General features: G+C 40.8%; 1 protein-coding gene across 3 annotated transcripts in view; it reads left to right on the top strand.

The window, feature by feature from the left end:
* Nucleotides 1–2,659: 2,659 nt before the first annotated feature.
* Nucleotides 2,660–22,216, top strand: part of LOC135472572 (thyrotropin-releasing hormone receptor-like) — a 45,288-nt gene continuing 25,731 nt past the window's right edge. For 2 of the 3 annotated variants that reach the window (XM_064752130.1, XM_064752128.1), the window contains exon 1: nt 2,660–4,051. In XM_064752130.1, the coding sequence (XP_064608200.1) occupies nt 2,997–4,051 (1,055 nt within the window). In that variant the 5' untranslated portion in view covers nt 2,660–2,996. Of the gene's footprint in view, nt 4,052–21,830; nt 21,929–22,216 lie in introns of all 3 variants that reach the window. The other variant, XM_064752129.1, reaches the window with a different exon arrangement.

Here is a 22,216-nt window from a genome sequence, read left to right as displayed (position 1 = left end):
TGCTGCTTCACTGAGACGACTTATCGAAGGCAAAAAGCCGCCCCACCCAATCCATTATACTGACACCGGTTAAACAGTCGTTACTCTATCCCCTTAATGCTTGCAATTAATGGACACTCACCTGTGAGAACCAACTTTATTTAATCAAGTTATCCATACTTGTTCAATGCCCTGACAAGTTCATGCCGTTGGAAAGTTGCTGTAGTGACAAGTATGCAGTGTATTGAATAAATACACAGTATACCTAAAACGAGTGTTGGCGCCAAAAATAACTGTACACAGATTCGTTAAAGAAAGGCAAAACGATTGTTGGCGCCAAAATTAACTCCCTGTTCTTAGATTTGCTTTATGAAGGTAAAAGGAGTGTTGGTGCAAAAAATAACTCCCTATACATAGATTTGTTAAAAAAGGTAAAACGAGTGTTGGCGCCAAAAATAACTCTCTGTATATAGATCTGTTATAAACGGTGAGGCGAATGTTGGCGCCAAAATTAACTCCCTGTACATGGATTTGTTAAAAAAGGTTACCTTAAGACGGTAATTCTGGGGTAAAGTAGGTATGATAGAAATCAGTGTCAAAACAGCAACAACAACATCGACTGGCCGACCTCTTCCGCAGTCACCAGTATTGCCTGATAGTAAGGCCTACAATGACTTTCTGCTGCCTCTTCGAGTCAATAACGGCAATTCAAAACAGTTCACAGCTTTCTGCTGTTTTGTGTTGTTGTGTCTAGGAAGGAACCCAGAACAGACTTGTATGCATTTGTTTTAAAAATTTGAAAATCCCTGGCGGAAGTATAAGGGGTGCAGTGTCACTGAATACGGAATACTTGAAATTCAAGCATGTCGTCAAACAAGGGAGATTACGAAGCCTTCCGCTACCAGACTATCTCCGGACACCTGGTAAAGTGAACAAGACATGTTTTGCGAGACTATGTGCTTGACTCTCCGCTGCATGATTTCTTGGCAGACCGAGTTTCCCCGCTCTTCACTATAAACTCGATCACGAACTAAGACCTATATTTGGACAGTCAGAATTCACTTACGTCATCATCTTAAACAATTTTTGGATTTTACACTTTTAGGATTTCCACAACCAGACTATCAACGACACATAATGCGGGTTTATCCCTTCATCTCTATAATATGAAAGCCAATAGTGGGCATTTCCCTACCTCAGTAGTTGCAATATAGGACGATCGAGGTAATGAAAGGACCTCATTTGGTTTCGTGAGTTCAAGTCTAGCTCATGCTGGCGGCCGTACGTGAGAAGGTCTGCCAGCAACCTGCGGATGGTCGTGGGTTTCCCCCGGGCTCTGCCCGGTTTCCACCCACCATAATGCTGGCCGCCGTCGTATAAGTGAAATATTCTTGAGTACGGCGTAAAACACCAATCAAAAAAAAAAAAAAAAAAAAATCATTTGGTTTCCTTACATTTGGAATAAGAAAAAAATATAATTTCATACCTGAAAACAACGTTGCCTCTATAAATGTTCAACCGTTTGAAGAAAAACGTAATGGTAATTTCTGACAGTAGTATAGTTCTAAGATGGATTTCTACTGACATCCTCTTTTTGTCTGTCACTTAGACACAAGCAGAAAAAGGCGGTGACGAAAAAAACGCTGGCTTACCTGAAAAAAAAAAACAGTGTAGAAAAGGACATCTTCTGGTCACGTCGTCATTATGACATTATGGGCTTCGAAAGGGATTTTGAGTGATATCATACATTCAACCTCTACCTGACACCTTAGAATTTGAAACTGAAAGATCCCGCACCTGCTGACGCTCTGTTGTCGGTTTCTGACACGCCATTCACCTGTTCTTCCCACGCAATGAACAACGCTAAAAGCTGAACACCTTTTTATCCCTTTATAATGTATGTAATGATCCTAGCCAGTAAGTTTTATGTGGAGGACTGGCTATCGATCAATGACCACCGCTTTCAGTCAGGCTGTCTGCAGTGTGAGCGGCAGAGAGCCAAGTGAACTATCGGCTGGGCCTCAGTCCTACAACCGACGTCCAGCCAGTGCAGGCTTCGTTCAGATATGGGCGGTGATAGCGTATTGGCTGGTATGTCATAGGCACACAACGATACGAGACTGACAGCGGACATTACCACTCACGCTGGCTGGTTTTTCATGTGAAAAACAGAAGTGAGCAGAGGAATGGTATTACTCAATCAAGGGGCGTGACGCAGGACTTAATGATCAGCTATAGGCCTACACATATACTTCTGATTTTACGAGCAACAAGCTATACAGGCCTGGCGGTCACAAGAACGTTACAGACTAGCATTATTGCACGCTGTGGGCTAAACGGGTAAAGTATAGGGCCTGTGTCTTCGCTTGCGTTAACCCTAGCGGGACAAATATAGGCCTAAGTGGTGTGACGAGGTATCATCACGAACAGGGACGAGTGCTATAATACCTCATTCTAACAACAAATCACAATGTTCACATACCAGAGATCGAGTGCAATAACATGTCGGCGTGCATGAGGAAAAGTTAACCACGTGTTCTGGATGGACGCCGCACCTCCAGCTGGCTATTGAGAGAGCGTGTGTTAGACTATAGGTATCTACCTGTATAATCGTCTGCCGTAACACAGCGTAAGCGACCAGTGAACTGTGTGCTTGACTGGGCTTGATCTGGCCCACTTGTCTTTGTGCTTTAGTAATACAGAAAATATAAGCCTGGCCCACTCCTACATAGACCTGAAATGCTCTAGTGCCTTAAATAACCCATGAGAACCAAGGAGAGTGAAAATGCACCCATTCCTGCCCTGTGCCTGCATGGATTTCTAGTTGTAAGAACACGACAATTGCATAGATTAAGTAGCCCAGATTTATGTATCTGGTTTAGGTAAACTCAAAACTCGACAGTCGGTCGCACTGTGTTTATGTGGATATCTGTATGGGTATGGAAAAGGTGGGGTGGACCAGTTGAGGCATTTCTGGGGTAGTTTAAGCGTTTGTTGACAGCGTGACCGAAATAGCCATGGAAATGTTGGCTACTCAGACTGTACCGACTTACAACGGTTCCACGGTGGATGCCCAGTTACTGATGTTCAGTTACTCCACCGAGCTTACTATCCATGACAATCAGAGTTTGAGCAGTGACACCGAGTATGTCGAGTCCCTCGTAGCTCGGAGGCTGTTTCAGATTATTTCACCCATCTTGCTTTTGTTAGGACTCGTAGGTAACGTGCTGGTAATCTTGGTTCTAGGCTGTAAAAGGCCACGCCAATCTACAACCCTGTTTTACATCAGTGTTTTGGCTATCACAGATTTGTTTGTCATGTACACAGGCCTGCTACGCTATTGGATTCGATCCGTGTCAGATATGGATATTCGGGATATCTCTCACTGGGGATGTAAGATACATTTGTTTGTCCTGTATCTTTCTATGGATTTCTCTTCCTGGATTTTAGTGTGTGTTTCTGTGGAGAGGTTTGTTGGAGTGTATTTTCCGCTGAAATCGCGGGAATGGTGTACGATAGGGAGAGCTCGCACCACCCTGCTAATTGTTTTTGTGTGCCTAGTCGGTATAAATGCCCACTTCTTCTGGACCAACGGCATCAACAATGACGGTGAGTGTGGTTCATTGACAGAGGCCTACCTCTTCTTTGATGAGTATATATTCGTATGGATCGACTTCACCGTCATGTCTATTATTCCATTTCTCGCCATGCTTATCTGCAACTGTTTCATCATCCGCTCGCTGCTCAAACTGAAGAAGCGCCACAAGGACATGAGCGCTGGTCTGAAATTCCCCAACGAATCGCCCATCCATGTCAGCTCCACCACCAAAATGTTGTTAGTTGTGAGTTTTGTTTTTCTGGTCACCACTTTGCCTATGAGCGTCTACCTTATCACAGACAGCTTCTATCAGGAGAACAAGTCGGACAAAGTTAGCGCTCAGCTGGATCTGGCGCGAGCCATCTGCTGCCTCATCCAGTACATCAACTACGCGGCCAACTTTTACCTGTACTGTCTCAGAGCCAAGCAATTCCGCCAGGCCCTGAAGAATCTCGTCCGTCATCGCTCAGAAAGGTCAGTACAACACCAGAGGGACAGAACATACGTTACTCTTGAAGTTACCAATGAAAAAAAAGCGTACAGATCTTACTTCTCACCGAATGCTGATCTTTCCACAATTCGCACAACATTGCTAAATAATTAGGTTTAATTTAACTGAAATTGCATGAGGATTGACAACATTTGCTTTGTTTGTAAAACACATATTATAGTGTTCTTCGTGTCATTACACTACCAGCTGTGTGCCCGAGTCCAGTTAAGCTAAACTTGTTTTATCGCCTTTTTTAGAACATGTCTGAAGGACATCTGAATATGCTGTTCACGAATAGACCTCACTGTTTAGCCATCCTTAAGGAGAAACTTGTATCTCAAGCTTCAAAGCTTCCTGTAAACTTTAGTTCTGGCAAAGTGTTCTTTTGTATCAAGGACAAAATTATTTTATAATTAAACTTTTCCTTAAAAAGCTTATATAGAGCGTTTGGTATTTAGAAGATACCAGTTACATGCAATTTATCAACATGCACAAAGTTACTTTGTCCTGTCAGAAAGGTCGTATCAATCCAATGCAGTCAAATCACTGACTCGGGCAAAACATCTGTGATTGTGGTGATTCGTTTAAGCATGTTTGGTACCCAGTTTGCATGTATGCTAACATGCATTTCATGCATGTATTTCTTACCTCATTATGTGTGTTTTGTGTACAACTTGGGTGCAATGTAATGTAAACACTTCTGAAGTCTTTTGCCTGTGTGCATGTTTCTGTCTGACTTTAATCTTATACACTGCCTTTCTGCCTTCAGCATATATGCACCTTAAGAAAAAGGACATCCGTTTATTTTATTCCACAGTATTTCAGGAATGACCCCTTATTTCAACAGTAACCCCTAATTTCATTTACTAAATTGTTCTCATAACAAGGCTAGTCTGGTAAAAACAAACCGTTGAAGTACATGGATCGACATTATGTTCTGTTTTTTACATTGAAAAGTATATATGTTGTCATGTAACGTAAATGAAGAAATTATTTACTCCGTTTACAATAACGATCGTGTTTGCAACTGTGCAATGTGTGATAATAGATGTAGCTTCATAACGCTTGTTCCTTTATTCCAATTAGACAGAAGCATTTACAAAGCCTAAAAAATTAATCTGCTACCTTTCCACCTGGTCTAGAGCAGACAAAACAACAATTACTATTTTTTTTTTTACAACCATGGTCGTTTAAAATGTCTCGATCTGGAAATTCAGTAGGCCTGTAAGAGTTGCGATTTGTTACATTGTTGGCTAGAAATCATATTAAGTCGACAGGCTGACACAGGGGGACACTGGGAATTGTCCATGACAGTGCATTCAGTTGTAACATCGTACAAATATACCTATCACTGGATTGTGGGATTATCTATTGATCGGGCTTAGAATAATTTTAGGATGTATGTAAATTGAGGATCGATCAGGGCATTGTATAATTTATACGCTATGACTGTGGGCACGGTGACCCGATGTATAATAGGAAAACATATCATAGAAAAACATGAAAAGAGGTGGACTTTCTCTACTCTGATGTCCTCGGAGTTCAGGGCTCAAGACCTGTGTAGAGCACATTGTTAACATCGTTGTTTTTAAAAGAAAACATCGTACTCGAATTTCACAGCTTAAAGTTAAATCTTCTATAAGATATGAATAACAAGACATTTTTATCGTATTGTTACTAAAAACTAAATGTCCTACATGCCCACCCACCCCTCCTCGGGCTTTGCCCGGTTCCCCCCAACCCTAACACGTCTGCCCTCGTATATGTGAAATATTTTTTAGTACGGCGTGGAACACCGATAAATTAGATAAATAAAATAAATGTAGTTTTCTCTTTCATCATCATACTATCATTTATAAAAAAATGGTTCCCAGTGTTTAGTCATGTCTATACTGAAACTTAACACTTTCATAGAGGCATAACTTTGCATGAAGTATTGCAGATTCCCCTGCCTCCCTAAAAAATTGCAAACTCTGACATTTTGTATAAAACCGTAAATGCTTAAATAATAGGTATGTTGTAACTCTCATTGAAATAAATGTGTTATGTCTGGTGTTCACGGCATGATATTGGAATAATATTTCCATAGCGGTTACATTTGCAACGATTACTGAAATGCTTATTTCAAAAAGGACCTATAAATTCTGGCGTGGCACGTTAAGTCTCATGGACAAAGCCATGATACATTCAGTGCTTTTTTTGATCTTTTTGAATTCTTCCTGTTACTTAAACCTTCCCATCGGATAATCACTGGTGGCTTATACAACCAAAGCTCAAACCTTCCCAACTTCTAATCACTGGTAGCTTATACAACCAAGGCTCAGACCTTCCCAACTTCTAATCACTGGTGGCTTATACAACCAAAGCTCAAACCTTCCAAACCGCCATCATTGGTGGCTTATACAACCAAAGCTCAAACCTTCCCATCCGCTAATCTCTGGTGGCTTATACAACCAAAGCTCAAACCTTCCAAACCGCCAATCATCGGTGGCTTATACAACCAAAGCTCAAACCTTCCCAACCGCCATCATTGGTGGCTTATACAACCAAAGCTCAAACCTTCCAAACCGCCAATCAGTGGTGACTTATACAACCAAAGCTCAAACCTTCCCATCCGCTGATCAGTGGTGGCTTATACAACCAAAGCTCAAACCTTCCAAACCGCCAATCAGTGGTGACTTATACAACCAAAGCTCAAACCTTCCCAACCGCCAATCAGTGGTGGCTTATACAACCAAAGCTCAAACCTTCCCAACGGCCAATCAGTGGTGGCTTATACAACCAAAGCTCAAACCTTCCCAACCGCCATCATTGGTGGCTTATACAACCAAAGCTCAAACCTTCCAAAACGCCAATCAGTGGTGACTTATACAACCAAAGCTCAAACCTTCCCAACCGCCAATCAGTGGTGGCTTATACAACCAAAGCTCAAACATTCCCACCGCAAATCATCGGTGGCTTATACAACCAAAGCTCAAACCATCCCAACGGCCAATCAGTGGTGATTTATAAAACCAAAGCTCAAACCTTCCCAACCGCCAATCAGTCGTGGCTTATACAACCAAAGAGAACAATGCGATGAACCATTTTAAAAACAAAATGTCAGCAAAGCTGTAGAATCGGCCAATTGTGTTCAAGTTGCATGTAGGGCCCGAAACTAAAAGATGACTTGGTATGATGAAGCCTTATACAAAGATTGAACTCGGTGCAATGAACCTTTTTTCCAAAAATAGTCCGGTAAACTATTTGGACATGAACAGTTCTAATCTTGTCCAAATTGGACGTAAGGGTCGATAACTCAAACATGAACTGTGCATTTTGCACGGTAGAGCAATGTACCAAGTTCCATTCCAATATGACAGACCGTTTGAAAAAAAATCGTAAGTGTATCCAATTTGAACGGAGGAGGGACAGGACGAAAACGTACATAATGTTGCCCAAAACTGGACATAGGAGTCTGAAACTCAAACTCGATTTATAAATTGTCATGGTCAAAGCCATGCCAAGAACCATTTTCAAGAAATTTGTGGAAAGCTTTTGTGATGGGCTGATGAACTGACACACGGGCAGATGGGGTGCAAACACAGTTCCCCTGAGTACCGGTTTGGGACTAATAAATGAAGTGAAAAGCAACACAAAAACACCCACACATTCATCCCCAAATACATCAATACACCCACACATACATCCACAAATACATCAATACACCCGCACATACATCCACAAATACATCAATACACCCGCACATACATCCACAAACACAATTAGTCAAAACCACAGGGAAAGTCAAACAACGTGAAAATTGTACGTGCAAAAACATTGATTCAGTTATTTTCGTTGTTAATCCACTTGAAATGACATCTTGGAATAATTTAAAATGATTAATTTTTTGACAAAATCATTCTAACAACATTTCAACAATCGTCAATGTGGCCTAAAAACGTGTCTTAGTGAGATAAAATTCGTAATGTTTCAGTTACGATTGCCACTGCAACGTTCATAGAAATAATTTTTTCAACGGGGGTAAATAATTAATTAAGATTCGTGAAATAGGCACATAGACGCCCCTTAACATTATGGCTTAAGCAGAATTAGGTAAAAAAGGTGATGTTAATTGCAATTTATGCTGTTGACCGTCTCATATTTTCTCCAGGACATGAAATTATTATCCTGTAAAGTTTCTTTTGAGTGTGAGTATATGTGGTGACTATCAGAACCATTCACCTTTATATAGGCCAAAATACGGCCAAATGTATTTCTTCAATTCATGCTACCGGCCCGGATGGCACAGTTGGTAGAGCGTCCGCTTCTGGACCGGTAGATCCAGGATCAATCCTTGATCGGGTCACACCTACGACTTTAAAAGAGGAAGTTGTAACTTCCTCGCTTGGCGTTCAGCATGAAGGGGATAGTGCAACGACACGTATCAGTATAATGGCTCGGGCAGGACGGCTTACTTGCCTTCGGTAAGTCGTCTCAGTGAAGCAGCACTAAATAAAAGAGCGGTGGAAATCCGCCCTGCAACAAGGAAAAAAATTGTTGAGTACGACGTTAAACCCCAAGCACTCACTCACTCATTCATTTGTCAGCTGAGTGGTTGTTAAATGGTACGACAAACATCAGGCAGAATCAAAATCTGGCTCAGATGATATTGGAATTGCTGACCTGCAATCTTTATAATGTCAATTATTACTCTGTTTGCACTTCCTTAATTTAACTCTCTTGGCGGACTGTTTTTTATGTGTATGGTATATTAGGTGAAACTCGAAGATGTTGTTCGGTCTATGTGCTTAAATGAAAATTAACCAAATCAATAATTCATATCTTGGATTCCACCCCCCGCTTGTTCCACTCCATCCGCCGTCATATGCCCCTGATATTTATTTTGATATGACATCTTTTATGGAACGAACCATTTGGCTGGAGTGTCTTGTCAAGCCCTTCTGTTCTTTATTTCAAGCATTTGTTGTTCTTTAACGTAGCTGTCATTTTCAGGCAATGTTCTGGTAAGGAATTACTTAACTGACATCAGCTGTGAAAACGAACTGTCAGAGGACCTTTCATGCACTTCCGTTTGGGAATTGGCTAATGTCATTGTGCACTTCTTCATTAAATATGCCCCTCGAAGGGAATTTATCTGACCTCGTCCGGGTAGCCGAACAGCAGGTTATTGGTCATCTTGGATTTGCATTGGATGGTGGAGTCTACCTCAGCTTGTTCTTTAAGGATCCTTTGAGACTGACAAAAACTTACTCTGGTTGCTTAGTTATGACATGAATGGTAGAAATAACTAACTGCTGTTCAGTTGTCCAAGCTTCAAAATGCCCCAAACAAAACATTCGTTACACGACATGCAGCCTGAATGCAATACCCGTAATGTATTTTTACACTTTTTTCCCCAAACAATAATATGAACAACTGACCACCCATTAGTAAACACTCTGTGGGCTATGGTGAAAATAAGGAAATGGAAACCACGCGTCTATTAGTGGTAATTTTTCATGTATTTCACCCAACAGCGTGTGATTATTGCCAACTGTCACAATGTCGTCTGGTTTTACTCCCCATGCTGTAGTCTTTTATATGGCATTCCTGCATGCACCAGGATTCTGCTGGTGGACTAAGCATCCCCTGCATGCACCAGGATTCTGCTGGTGGACTAAGCATCCCCTGCATGCACCAGGATTCTGCTATTGGACTAAGCATCCCCTGCATGCACCAGGATTCTGCTGGTGGACTAAGCATCCCGGAGGACTGGTTCATTTACATTGTTTTCATGTGATTGTTTATTAAGTCTGATGGCATCACATCATTCTGAGTTATTCTATACAAGTGACATCTAATAAAAATCACAATTAACATCATGGTACCAGCGAGGATGTGAAGCATTTTCAAGAATAGTTAGAATAAAACCCTAACTTAGGTCAATCGCCAAGAGGCCGGACTCACCGGTCACTTGTGACCATTTATCAGTAATGGCAGTCGTCGCTGCTCTGTCTTGGCTCTCTGCGCTGTAGTCTTGTATATTGATTTCGCTGAAGTAATTATAGGAGCTTGGAGCGCATCTCCAGCCATTTGTTTAAACTCTTGGTCATGTAATCTCTTGGCATCGATTGACGCATTGACAATTGTGTAAATGGAAAAGCCCTAAGCCACGCATATAACCTTTCGAAGTTATTTTCATTATTTGTCTTAGAAGTTATTTTTGTTTTTGTTTCCCGTAATCCATCCAAACATTATTATACAAGTGTTAAATAATTAACGTCATTATATGTAACGAAAGAGCTCCTCCCGAGACAACTCCAAACCACTAGCACATGGCTACCACAAACACAGACACCTTAACTGACTGTCTATTCGCCTAAGGCGCGTGAGATTGTTTACAGTACGTTGCCACTTCAAGTGTTCAACGTGCTATGTGTGAACACTGGTGCGATATAAGACAAATGCTAAGAATCGCATGCCATTTCGCATGTTCTACATCTGTTATAACTAAAGAAATATGTATATATAAATAGACTTGTAGGTCACTTGAGGTCACTACATGTCGTACTCCGTTAAAAGTGCACTAGCTTAGGTGATACATGTGTGTTGTTGCCCTCATTTGCCTAAACCTTCCGCCGTTCGGCCATTAAACAGTGAGGTCACAGGCTCGAATGCAGAACAGGCCCAGCAATTAGGAAGCTTGGTACCTACCTAGCGCAGAGTATTTCTTTTTTCACTCCACGTCTGACCACGTTATTACTGGTTTGTTTTTGATTAGGAGTGTATAGAGCGCCTGACCAGCTAGATAAATAAGACTTAGACTATGTTGGTATGCTCTGCACGATAAGTACCAGCATGTTTGTGAGAAGGATTGCTTGCCTGCAAATATAAACACTGTCTATTTGTAAGGCTTATCAGACGTATTCCTACTTGCCCCTCAGGGCACTGCCCCTTATGGCCCATGTGTATGGGTGAATGACGATCATCTTCCCTTCATCATACTCAGCCATGTTGATGGCGAAGTGTCTGAGAACCACCCCTGAAGCTCGACTGCACTTCACGACAACGATAAACTTATAGACCCTGCTTGTTTCCGCTTCCTAATGTAGGAGACCATTGATCATGTGGTTCGATACTGTGCTGTTTGGAGCAATGAGATAATGTGCATGTCAACACACCCTTTCTTGCCACAAACCAGTGAGGCTTAAGCACCGCATTCCGACAGTGGTTGTACCCTAAGAATGTCCCTGTGAGGCTTTTATAATTACATGTATGTTTCAACAGCCGTCGCCAAAATGGTTTGTCAAGGGTTATGTTGACTTTGCCGAAACTTTGCTGGTCAATGCAAGCGCTAAATTTTGACAATTTTGCTCATAGATCAAGTAGATCACAAGAACGTTGTGCGTTTTCTTACGTTTTTTAATCATGTAAATATCGAGGTGACCTGGTTCATACCCAACCTTCAGTCAGCCGTGGCATGAAGTAGAGCACTCTGTGTTTTATAACTCTTATAGAGGAAAAATGTCCTCAGTCTCCAGCGACCTGATTGTGCTAAGTGCCGTCTGCTTCCGGAGAGGAAATTTAGCACACAAAATTTAATTGAGCTTAATATACAGAAGAGAAAGGGAAATTCCCGCCGGCCAAACATTCTGATCACGAGAAAATCATCACTGGGGAAATCCATCAGTGACCCCAGCCGTAATAACGACTAAGCTGGACAAGTGCTTAAATCTGCAGCAGTAAAATATTACTCAAAAGTGTGGAATTATTCCTCCTCACTCGCTTTTATTTGATTATGTTGGAGTACCATCGCCATTTGGTAAAGGTGAAATAATGGCCCACACTTTCGAGCAAATAAAACCCCATTTATATGCCGAGAGCAAATAAGCGGAAAGACTGCTTTTTAGATTACGAGATGCCGCGTTTTTGACATCGGTGTGCGTTTGGTTTCCCCGCTAGGACCAACATCTGTTGGTTTAACCCTGAAAGAACGAGGACACTCCAAATTTTTGACTACTTCAACCAATAGTGCTGTGGTAAACTATTCGTGAAAAGGTCACACGGGGGCAAGAACAAAGGGTCTGCTAAAAGCATCTGTCCCCCCCCCCCAAAAAAAAAAACTCTTGATGTACCCTTGTGAAATTTAAAAACTAGCGTTGAGTTGCTCTGCGATATCTCTGGCACAAAATTGACTCTGGATCGCATTAACATTCAGCAACGGATTGGGACATAGGTCTCCTTTTTTTCTAAAATAGTGCTTAGGTGACATTGCTTTACATTTATGCTTATATTTACGCGCTGTCACTGGGAACTCGGTTTAAGCCTGCACATCACTTGTAAATGTTTCAAGCGCACCCATTGCCAATAAAATGGAAACGAAAGTGGTAAAGCTTTTGCCGAAGTATCTTGTGGTAAATACAAAACTAAGCATGCGGTCTAGTATTTCTGAAAACACTTTTGCTTTAAATTTTCGAAGATGTTTATGTGGAAATTTACGGATTCATCGTGGTGGCGACATGAGACTAACGTTATACTTAGGCATTGTACTTAGGCGTTAGAATTTTCAGCTTCTTTTTTATTAACTTACCTGACGCGACGCTTGCTAGACTCATCAGAAAGTTATATTAATTTACAAAATATGCCAGATGTACAGGTAATGAATATCGTACTTATAAGAACATGAGTACCGACTTTGACTCTATGACAATATCACAGACGACCGCATAGAGACTAAAACTAGATCAGCGACGACAATGTGACAAATACTCAATTGTGCACACAAAATCCAGTGTTGGTTTCATTTAACACAGTCTTTTCTAACTACGCCAGAATAAACTTACATGTCCGTTGGGACATTTTGAAGGAAAATTGTATTGATAAACAAGATATGTCTCTCAGACAGGAGTTTTTATCTAAGCATGAAAACACCCATATAAACAAGGTATTCTACCATTTCCAACCACAAATGCGCAAACTTGTCTATTTTTTTGGAGATAACGTCACATGTAATAATTTAAGGACAACCAGTGTCCGGAAACGGTAAAGCAGTTATATGAAGTAGCATCAAGTTGTGTAAATGAACACCATTTTTTCGCTCTTTATGAAGTGCGCTTGTTTACCTGAAAGAGCAAACTATGTCAACCAATAAATCGTTAGCGTTGACCTTTTCTCGCCTTATTTTACCCGAATCCGTAGGACTGCGAAAGGTTTCATGTTTTCATTTGTTCATTTGCTAGAGCACTATGTTACCTTAATTGCTTTTTGTCCATTCACTTTTGTACACGCAACGTGGGACTGCTTTTGATCACCAGCTAACTCAGGACTCGAATGTTGGCAGCGTGTCAGATCACGTGGCATCACCATGACGATAATTCGTCTCTGGCAAAAAATCTGCAGTGTCTTTTTATGGTACCCAGTCTCTCTGGAGACGGGAATTTGTGAGAAATTGTGGCTGGCTTCCAGACGGAATCTGATCTCTTCCATGGCTTGTATGGAGACTGTCTCGTTAACAAACTGGTCCCGGGGACAAACGGTTGGTGATGGGTTTAGGCCATGGATGCTCTCTTCCACCTGTGTGTATATGATTAAAGTGCCGTAGAAGTCGTTTTGAAGTAAAACCTCCGGCAAATATCTCTACAGATATAAATCATGCCTGATTCAGACGAGATAAAAACAAAAGCCAGGTTCAGGGAACTTTTATCCCTGACTGACAATTGTATAAAGCCTCTCTCATTTGTAAGAATGACTACATGGGCTTGTTTTGCAATGCTGGGTTCCCAGCTTCCATATCAAGTCAAGACATTCCAAAGATGAAAATTTTTGTTTGTGTGTCTTTTGATTAATATATGAACTACTTAGAAACTACCACAGCTCTCGTTTTACTGTCCATGCTGTAGTCTTTTATATTTGACATCCTTGATCCTGATACCACACATTTACATATATTTCGTGTTAGTACCCTTGGACGGCCTTAAAGTATCTTAAATTTAGTAATGTATTCGATTGGTGTTTTTCGTCGGAATGAAGAATATTTTCACTTGTACGATGGTGGCCAGTATTCTTTTGGGAGGAAACCAGCCATAGCCGGGAACACACGATCATCCGCAGGTCTCTGCAGACCTTCCCACGCACTACTGGAGAGGAAGCCAGCTCGAGCTGTACTTGAACTCTCAGGGATCGCATTGGTGAGAGGCTCCCCAGTCAGTCCGCTGCCTCGAAACGTTTTTCCTAGTCGGCCACGGAGGCCACTCGTTTGTTAAATTCCACAGTAAGAATAACACTCTGGTTGGCAAATATGAACATAGCGTTCAACACCTTGGTGATCAGTGTCATATTTGTATATCTAATTCAGCTCATGTATTCGACGTGGAAAGTATTCACAGAATACAAGTTTGAAATTTGAATTGGATGTCATACCTGAGTATATTAACTCAGTCATCCCCCTTGAGTCATTGAAAACCGTTGCCTGTTTGTCTCTCACATGTTGTTATTCATGTATTATTTTTTACAAATTCCCTTGGGAACCGGTGCTTTACGTTGTGTTTGGAAATGGGTCTTATTATTGGCTTGGAAAGCCACTGGTACACAAATTTCGGACGTGACGGTCAGAATCAGTATTGATTCATTACAGGTGTCTGTTTGAGGCAACCCGTGATTTAGTTTATTCTTAATCATGTTAACTGTTATCTTGGAACTTAAACAAACATTTTTCTCGCAAATCAAGGAAAGATTTAGCAAACACTGTGAACCATAAAACCTTCGGGAAAGATGAAAAGATTGACCAATTCCACAGTAGCCCCAAACCCTTGGGTGTAATGCTTGATAAAGACCTTTCAACCAAAGTGTTTTGCTGTCACCTGTTGTCATGGGAATCCCACTTCTTTATATCTGGTCATTAAAGCCGATGCAATGGCACTAAAACAACCGATTGACTTAAGCGTCATAATAGAATTTATGACTTATGGCTACAGGTTTTCGTGTAGGCGGCGGAATGTTTACTTTACATTCCAAACTGATGCATGTAGACTTTATTATGTCTTCATCAGTTTCCTGGTGGCGTCAGTTCACTTCGTCTTTGTAGAAGATGGGCTGTTATTGAGGAAACCCGAAGGCGATATAATTTTTATAGTTACATCAAGCCCATTGGACACCGACATGTTTGGTTGCTTGGTTTCCGTGTCAGGGAGTTATGGCTCATGGCTCGGCATATACACACCTTCAAATCAGTCAATCACTTACTAAACGGGACAAATTAATCACCATCACAGACCATTATTTTGCCTCACTACAGGCGCCAAATAGTATCTTTGGATTCTCTTTGAGTAGTTTGATTGAAGAAGAATGTAACTTTGTTTGGATTTGCTAATAAGTTATATGACCTAAAAGGGAGATTCTCTAATCGCCAAACGCGATTGTAGATGGCATAAAGGTTGATCCGCCTCCTACATCATCGTTCACCTTAGGAAACGGCCTTGCGTGTAACAAAATCAGTATAGAATCATTTAAGCTGTGTAATCTCAAAGGAACACTTAAGGTTTGGTGTCATGTAACAGTGACGTGAGAATCTGTACCACCAAACTTGTATCAACTCTCTTAAAGAAAGCTCTGCAAGAAGTACTGTCATTTTGGAATAAGTACTGTTGTGCACTTGCGAAAAATTCAGGTGTCAGCTGTATGTGGATACTTAAAAACTCCAAACGTCTTACTGAAGAACTAGACGCTGTATACATACCGTAAAAGGACATGTGTACTTGGGATTTCTCCACTCTCTATACTACAATTTCTCTTACGGATTTAATGGATGGAATTCCATTACTTATTGTTTCGGTGTTTAAAAAATCGGTCAGCCCGCTATATTAACTCCGAGGCAACAAGGCCCACTTCACTTCCATTACATACAGAGGTTACCATTTATGGAATGTTTCCATTTTCATTTAGTGGCTTGAATTTCTCATAAATAACATCTATGTGAAGTTCGGGGAAACCATATACCATATATGTCCTACTTATACCTGCTCTTGTACGAATGCGACTATGTGCAGAAACTATTAAGGAGTAATCAATCCTCACCAGTCCTGATGATTTTACAATGAGTATAATTTTCTTGTAAGTAAATATGGGCAGAGCGTCCAGAATCTCTGGCGCTCTGCTTCATGATTGTGTCTAATTCCGCTTAACCCGGGACTAGGGGCGGTATGTTCATCGTGTTGAACTAGATCGACACGTTGGATATATGAAGAGTTGCAATCAAAGCGTAACTGAGATACATATTTTGTTATCGACAACTGATATTTTAGCATGGGACACGATTTGAATACGAATTTCACTCAGTCGCCTAGAACATATCCCGACACTTTCGATGAAAACTGTTGACTGCTTCTCTTTACATGATTTCGTGCCATTTTCGTAAATTCTTAGTTCTTTGGTGGTTTGTCTTATACGTCGTTTTTGTGAATTGGCCTTGCGAGTATTGACCTTGAACGTCCTTAATGGTTGACGGCTGAAATACGAATGTCTGTTTTGATGCATGGATTCCAACAAAATAACATAACTGTAAATACTACAGTCAACCGTTCTTGAGTGGGTTGGTGGGGAATATTGTAGAGAAGTGCTTTGAGAATGTGTCATAGCTGGTAAATGGTTACACTTAAGCGGTGAAATACGACTCACTACAATTTGCCTCAGCCAGGGATTTATTCTAACTGTTCATGTCAGTGCATAAATAGCAGCAATTTACACTCCGGCTCTTAACGACACTTAACGACACTTAACGACACTTTCCACCGTTTGTATAACACACGGTTTTCTTACATCTGTTAACCTTCTACTTGTGATACATTGACTTTTATAGGGCGGCCCATCCAACGATGATAAAACACAACGCCGTTCCATTCGCCGATGATCCTATTTCGTGTTAACTAAGACGAGTTAAGCGATCGGCTCTCGATTTAGAAGACGTTAGATTACCAGCAATTTGTGATACAGATCGATCAAATCGGTCTGGTCAGTCACGCACATCCATTACATGTTACTCGCGCTTCAAAGGCGCCGAGGTGTAGGTTGACCTAATTCGTCTGCCATGTATTCCCTGGATATTTTGTCAGGATGAAACACTGGTATAGCAATTACCAAGTGGCCTCTAGTTGTCTGTGACTAAGTACGGCTCATTATTTCTCTGTAACCCAAAAGTACGGTTCACCGGTTGTCTGTAACCCGAAGGTACGGTTCATTAGTTGTCTGTAACCCAAAAATAAGGTTTACGGCATGTAAGGTTCGTCGGTTATCTGTAGGCAAGTACGGTTCAATGCTTCTCTGTAACTAAGGACGGTTCAATGCTTCTCTGTAACTAAGGACGGTTGATTTGTTGTCTGTAACGAAAAAGTGCGGTTCACTGGTTGTGTGTAACGAAAAAGTGAGATTCACTAGTTATCTGTAAGCAAGTAAGGTTGATATGTTGTCTGTAACGAAAAAGTGCAGCTCATTGAAACCAAATACCAAGTATTAGTTCAGACAAGGGCATCGCCATTTTGTTTCAAATGTTTTTATCAAATGAATCTACCAAGAGTCTATGAGCTCTTTACATCACTGGTTATTAACAGGTATTCCATCCTGTACTGAAATTGTTTGCTACTAGCTGTACCAGCTGTACTCATCGGATTAGGATTATACTGAGACCGAGGTTCGTCTGACATCATCTTTTGTTTCACTGCCCTCCACGCATTACAATACATAAATAATTGTATCTTTACACCGTGCATCCACGATGAAAGCCTTGTGTTTGCTTTTATTAAAACCCCGCAATATAAATCATCCAACTAAAACTCGTTTGTCAAGGGCTTTTAACCAAATCCCTGCACGAGAAAGTGGCATGTTATGTATGCATACAAAGGTCGGAATCTTTTCAAGATATAAGTGTCGACCGCTTTATCGTGTTGCCTCTAGTGTAGTGTTATGGTATTGGAGGTCATGAAAAAAGGTTAACAAGTGGTGTTAATCCGGACTAGAATCCGAATATTTCGAATGTTTTCAGCAGGTTTACGACTGGGTTTTGTTATTCCTTCAGTGGTTTTGAACACTGCGTACGGTGACTATGATGACAATCCATTATCCCTGGGGCCAGGGGGTTACTTTACTAATGGGTCCTTGAAATCTGGCCGGCTATTATTCTCAATTTCCGCAGATTCTCAGTCTGGCTGGAGTGATCCGTTCTGTGGTCGACGAGTGATCGCGTGGTCGTGGCCCTCGATCCACATTGTAAAGGGTGTTCACAAGGACACCAAGACAATTGAATACACGTAATAAGAGATTTACATGGACTGTCATACTGAGCTCCGTGTACTCAGCAGCGTTGGCTCCATTGCTCCAGAGAGCTGTTATTCCCAGTAAAGTCACCTAAGCTTACACTGTCGGTGACAAACCATTAACTGCGCATGTTCTGTAATAAGTTCAATAAATCATTGGTTATAACCCTCTACTAACATGCGCAGAGGTTACATCTCCGTAATATATATGAAATACTGATAAAGTTGCGTAAAACACTTAGCGCCCATTAAATGTAATACGTTATGAACAGGAGTGTATCAGTTACGTGTAGGTGACAATACACCGTTGTGGAATGTAAGTAGTTACTCATATTCAAATATAAAACGCTTTACATAACCCCTTATATAGGTTATGTAAATTAATTCTATTTGACGGACACAGCGTTTAATCACATTTATCTCCCTTGTAAACATTCTAATTAATTCTTTGGTTAATATATGATCCCAATAGGCCACCATATATCAAGTAGATTCGGTTAATGTGCGATTCTGACAGCAGAACTTGTAGTTCTGGTTAATGTATGACCCCAGTAGGCCACCATATATCAAGTAGATCCGGTTAATGTGCGATTCTGACAACAGAACTTGTAGTTCTGGTTAATGTATGACCCCAGTAGGCTACCATATATCAAGTAGATCCGGTTAATGTGCGATTCTGACAGTAGAACTTGTAGTTCTGGTTAATGTATGACCCCAGTAGGCCACCATATACCAAGTAGATCCGGTTAATGTGCGATCCCGACAGCAGAACTTGTAGTTCTGGTTAATGTATGATCCCAGTAGGCCAGCATAAAACGTGTACTTCTAGACCAGTGGCGTCTAATAAATTGCAGTTAAATCTAATTCTGCTTGAAGCCATATTTAAACATTTACATGATCATTTACAAAAATACCCTAGCTGAGAAAAGAGGCTGAACTTCACCAGTTTCGTGTGACCATTTGCCAATTGTCACACTAAAGTCGTTTATCTGATTTTACTCTAATTGATTTTTGCTTGAATTCATTATTCACCAATTACATGTAAGTAAGTCAGTAAAAGAGGTAAAGTGCCAAACTTGTTACAAACAATGGATTATGTAACGAATAAAATTGCATTAAAGAGTAACTGGCTGGAAAAGAAACCCCTGGGGGCTGCATCTATCTCTTTGCTGTTCTTTAATACGGCGATAGGGGCTGTATAAAATGCTATTATTTCAGCATTTACCGTTAGAATAAGACCCCAACCGATGTAAAATGACAAGCGTGTTACCTTTTGCCACGTCACTGCTCTTATTTTACTCTTTACCCAATCCTCGTGGTAAAAGGTCTGGTTCTGGATGACATATGATCCGAACAAGTCACCATAGAGCAAACAGTACTTGTACCATTCAGTGGTTGAATTGTGAATAAAGATAACATTTTCATAGGCCAAGGCAGAACACATTTCAAATAACATTCCCTGATTACCCCTTTTATTTTGTTATATTTTTGTTTTATAGAAAGGGCAAGAGTAAAAAAAATTGGAGGCACTTTTGGTAATTTTTTTGTTATCATAGGCATGGTATTAATGCTTTGGCTTCCTCTTTGATCAAGTCAGTCAGTGATGTCATGTTTTTTTATGGACCAAATCTGAATACCAATCAGTCGGCTTGGCTGTAGTCAGGCATATTTAGTTATATTTCGTGTCACGTACTCATGAATAGCAACTATTAGAGTACATTCTGTGCAGGAATTAGCTATTGGCTTTAGAATATTCGTTACTGTTACAAGCTGTTGTGAAGAGAACAAAAGAATATCTGGTCTTTGATGTTTTGATTCTCTTTCCATGTTTTATGTAATTTATTGATTATACCCATCGCATAACTATAGCTGACGTGCTGACAAACATATTCTGGAAATATGTTTCATCAATATGCAGGCACTCGTTAGCTGCATTGCTTCGATAAACTATAGCAATGGCAGTTCAAAGCTGGCATAACTACAGGCCTTTATTTTTCCTGTAAACGTAATTTGTGTCAACAAAGGCCGTGAACAATTTGCTTGCTTATAAATCGGTTTTCAGATCCTCAGATGAAATTCTTCTTTCTTGCCAGTTCAGTTACTGAAACCACATATAACAGTTGGTGAAGCTTATTAATAATTATGGTTTAGCGCCAACTCGACAATATTGCTGGGGAATAGTTGCCTTCTGAGTCTAAATTTCGACCCTGGGTCAGGGTTTTGAGGGTAAAGTCGTCTTCTGTCCATTTTGAGACGTTGACCGCCAGCAATGTGGAATAAGCTGCACCTCCACACCCATGCATCTCAGTTTGCTTTATGATATACTTGAAATTATGCTATTCTTTTAGAAACCAAGATGAACTCTATTTTTTTTCCAGTTGCCCTCGTCATCTCATGCCTGCTGTGACAATGATATTACTGCTCCTGCATTCGATGATATCATCTTAATTCTAGTGCCTTTTTTGCGACATTGACTCATTAAACTAGTTTACTATGGAATAGTAACACAAATTCTGCTTACTGTATGGTGTTACCATTCCTCACATGCATTGTACTGTTTAACGAGTTATTCTTTGCTGTTCCCTGCAGTGCACACGACTTTACACAGAAAAACAGAATAACCATTTGCTCATTTCTCACAATTTTGTAACCGAAATTCTCCAGTTCACACAACCTATTGAACGCTACATATTGATTCCGCTTGCATGATAATGTTCCAGTAACACACCCCTACAGAAAATGCCTGCGCACAAAATCCCCCCCGTAGAAAATAGCCCCCGTAGATTATGGCACAGAAAAAAAAACAACCCTTGTTTCTAAAGAAGACAGCTTAACTACTACGGCTGTAAGATTTAACCTTGGATTGTTTGTGCAACTGATCGCGAAGATTTCTGCATGATTATTTTTTTAATTCGGATATTGAGTGATTGATTTGATTTTATTTGATTGGTGTTTTACGCCGTACTCAAGAATATTCACTTATACGACGGCGGCCAGCATTATGGTGGGAGGAAACTGGGCATAGCCCGGGGGAAACCCACGATCATCCGCAGGTTTCTGAAGACCTCCCACGTACAGCCGGAGAGATACTGATTTTTCAAAAGCAGATAAAAAGGGGGAAATCCTATTATGTGCACTATTCTACAAAAGGCGCGACAGTTGCTAGTGAAACGCTGTTACAAATTACGTCAGAGAAATGCTTATTGCTGTCACTGATGCCAGATACGCAATGTGTGGATTCTGATTTAACTTTGTTCATGTGACCTCTATCAAGCTCTCTATCAAGACAGCCACTGGAAATGCAATGTCATTCATCACTCAAACGAGTCCAGCTTACATCAGATATGATCACACAGGGTTGATCTGGGTAGATCTGCCCTTTGCGCTGGGGCCCGCAGACTAAACACTCGGAGGGATTTAACGCAATGCTCATAAATCCTAATGGTATAGTGCTTATATTTGTTTTGGGATTTCTCAGGTACGTGTGTGATATGGTTCTATCAGAGGGACACGCCCAACTTATGCCTAGGGATGCCCTGGTCCCTCCTGATGCAGTAGCCGCCATCCACCGACGAGGTAACCCTAGTCTCCCCCGTCTGGAGTCAGCCGTAGAGGCTGATATTTTAAGTCTCTTCATCAGTTACAGGCCATACTCATGTTGAACTTGCTTTTTATTCTCTCTTAAATCTCTTTTTATTATTGTATTTATTTTTTATTATTTATAAATGCATTTTTCTATGTCCATCTTACGTGGTCGCATGCATTTCGTCAATATATCTCTTTGCGTTTATAATCTTTGTTGATCTGTTGTGCCAGTTTGCCATGTTGATTCTGTGTAAAGGTAAATTGAGACGTTTTACTTTT

Source organism: Liolophura sinensis, chromosome 8 (genome assembly GCF_032854445.1).
Source record: "Liolophura sinensis isolate JHLJ2023 chromosome 8, CUHK_Ljap_v2, whole genome shotgun sequence".
Classification (NCBI taxonomy): Eukaryota; Metazoa; Mollusca; class Polyplacophora; order Chitonida; family Chitonidae; genus Liolophura; species Liolophura sinensis.
The sequence above is the reverse complement of the archived record's forward strand: the minus strand, read 5'-3'. Positions and strand labels throughout refer to the sequence as shown.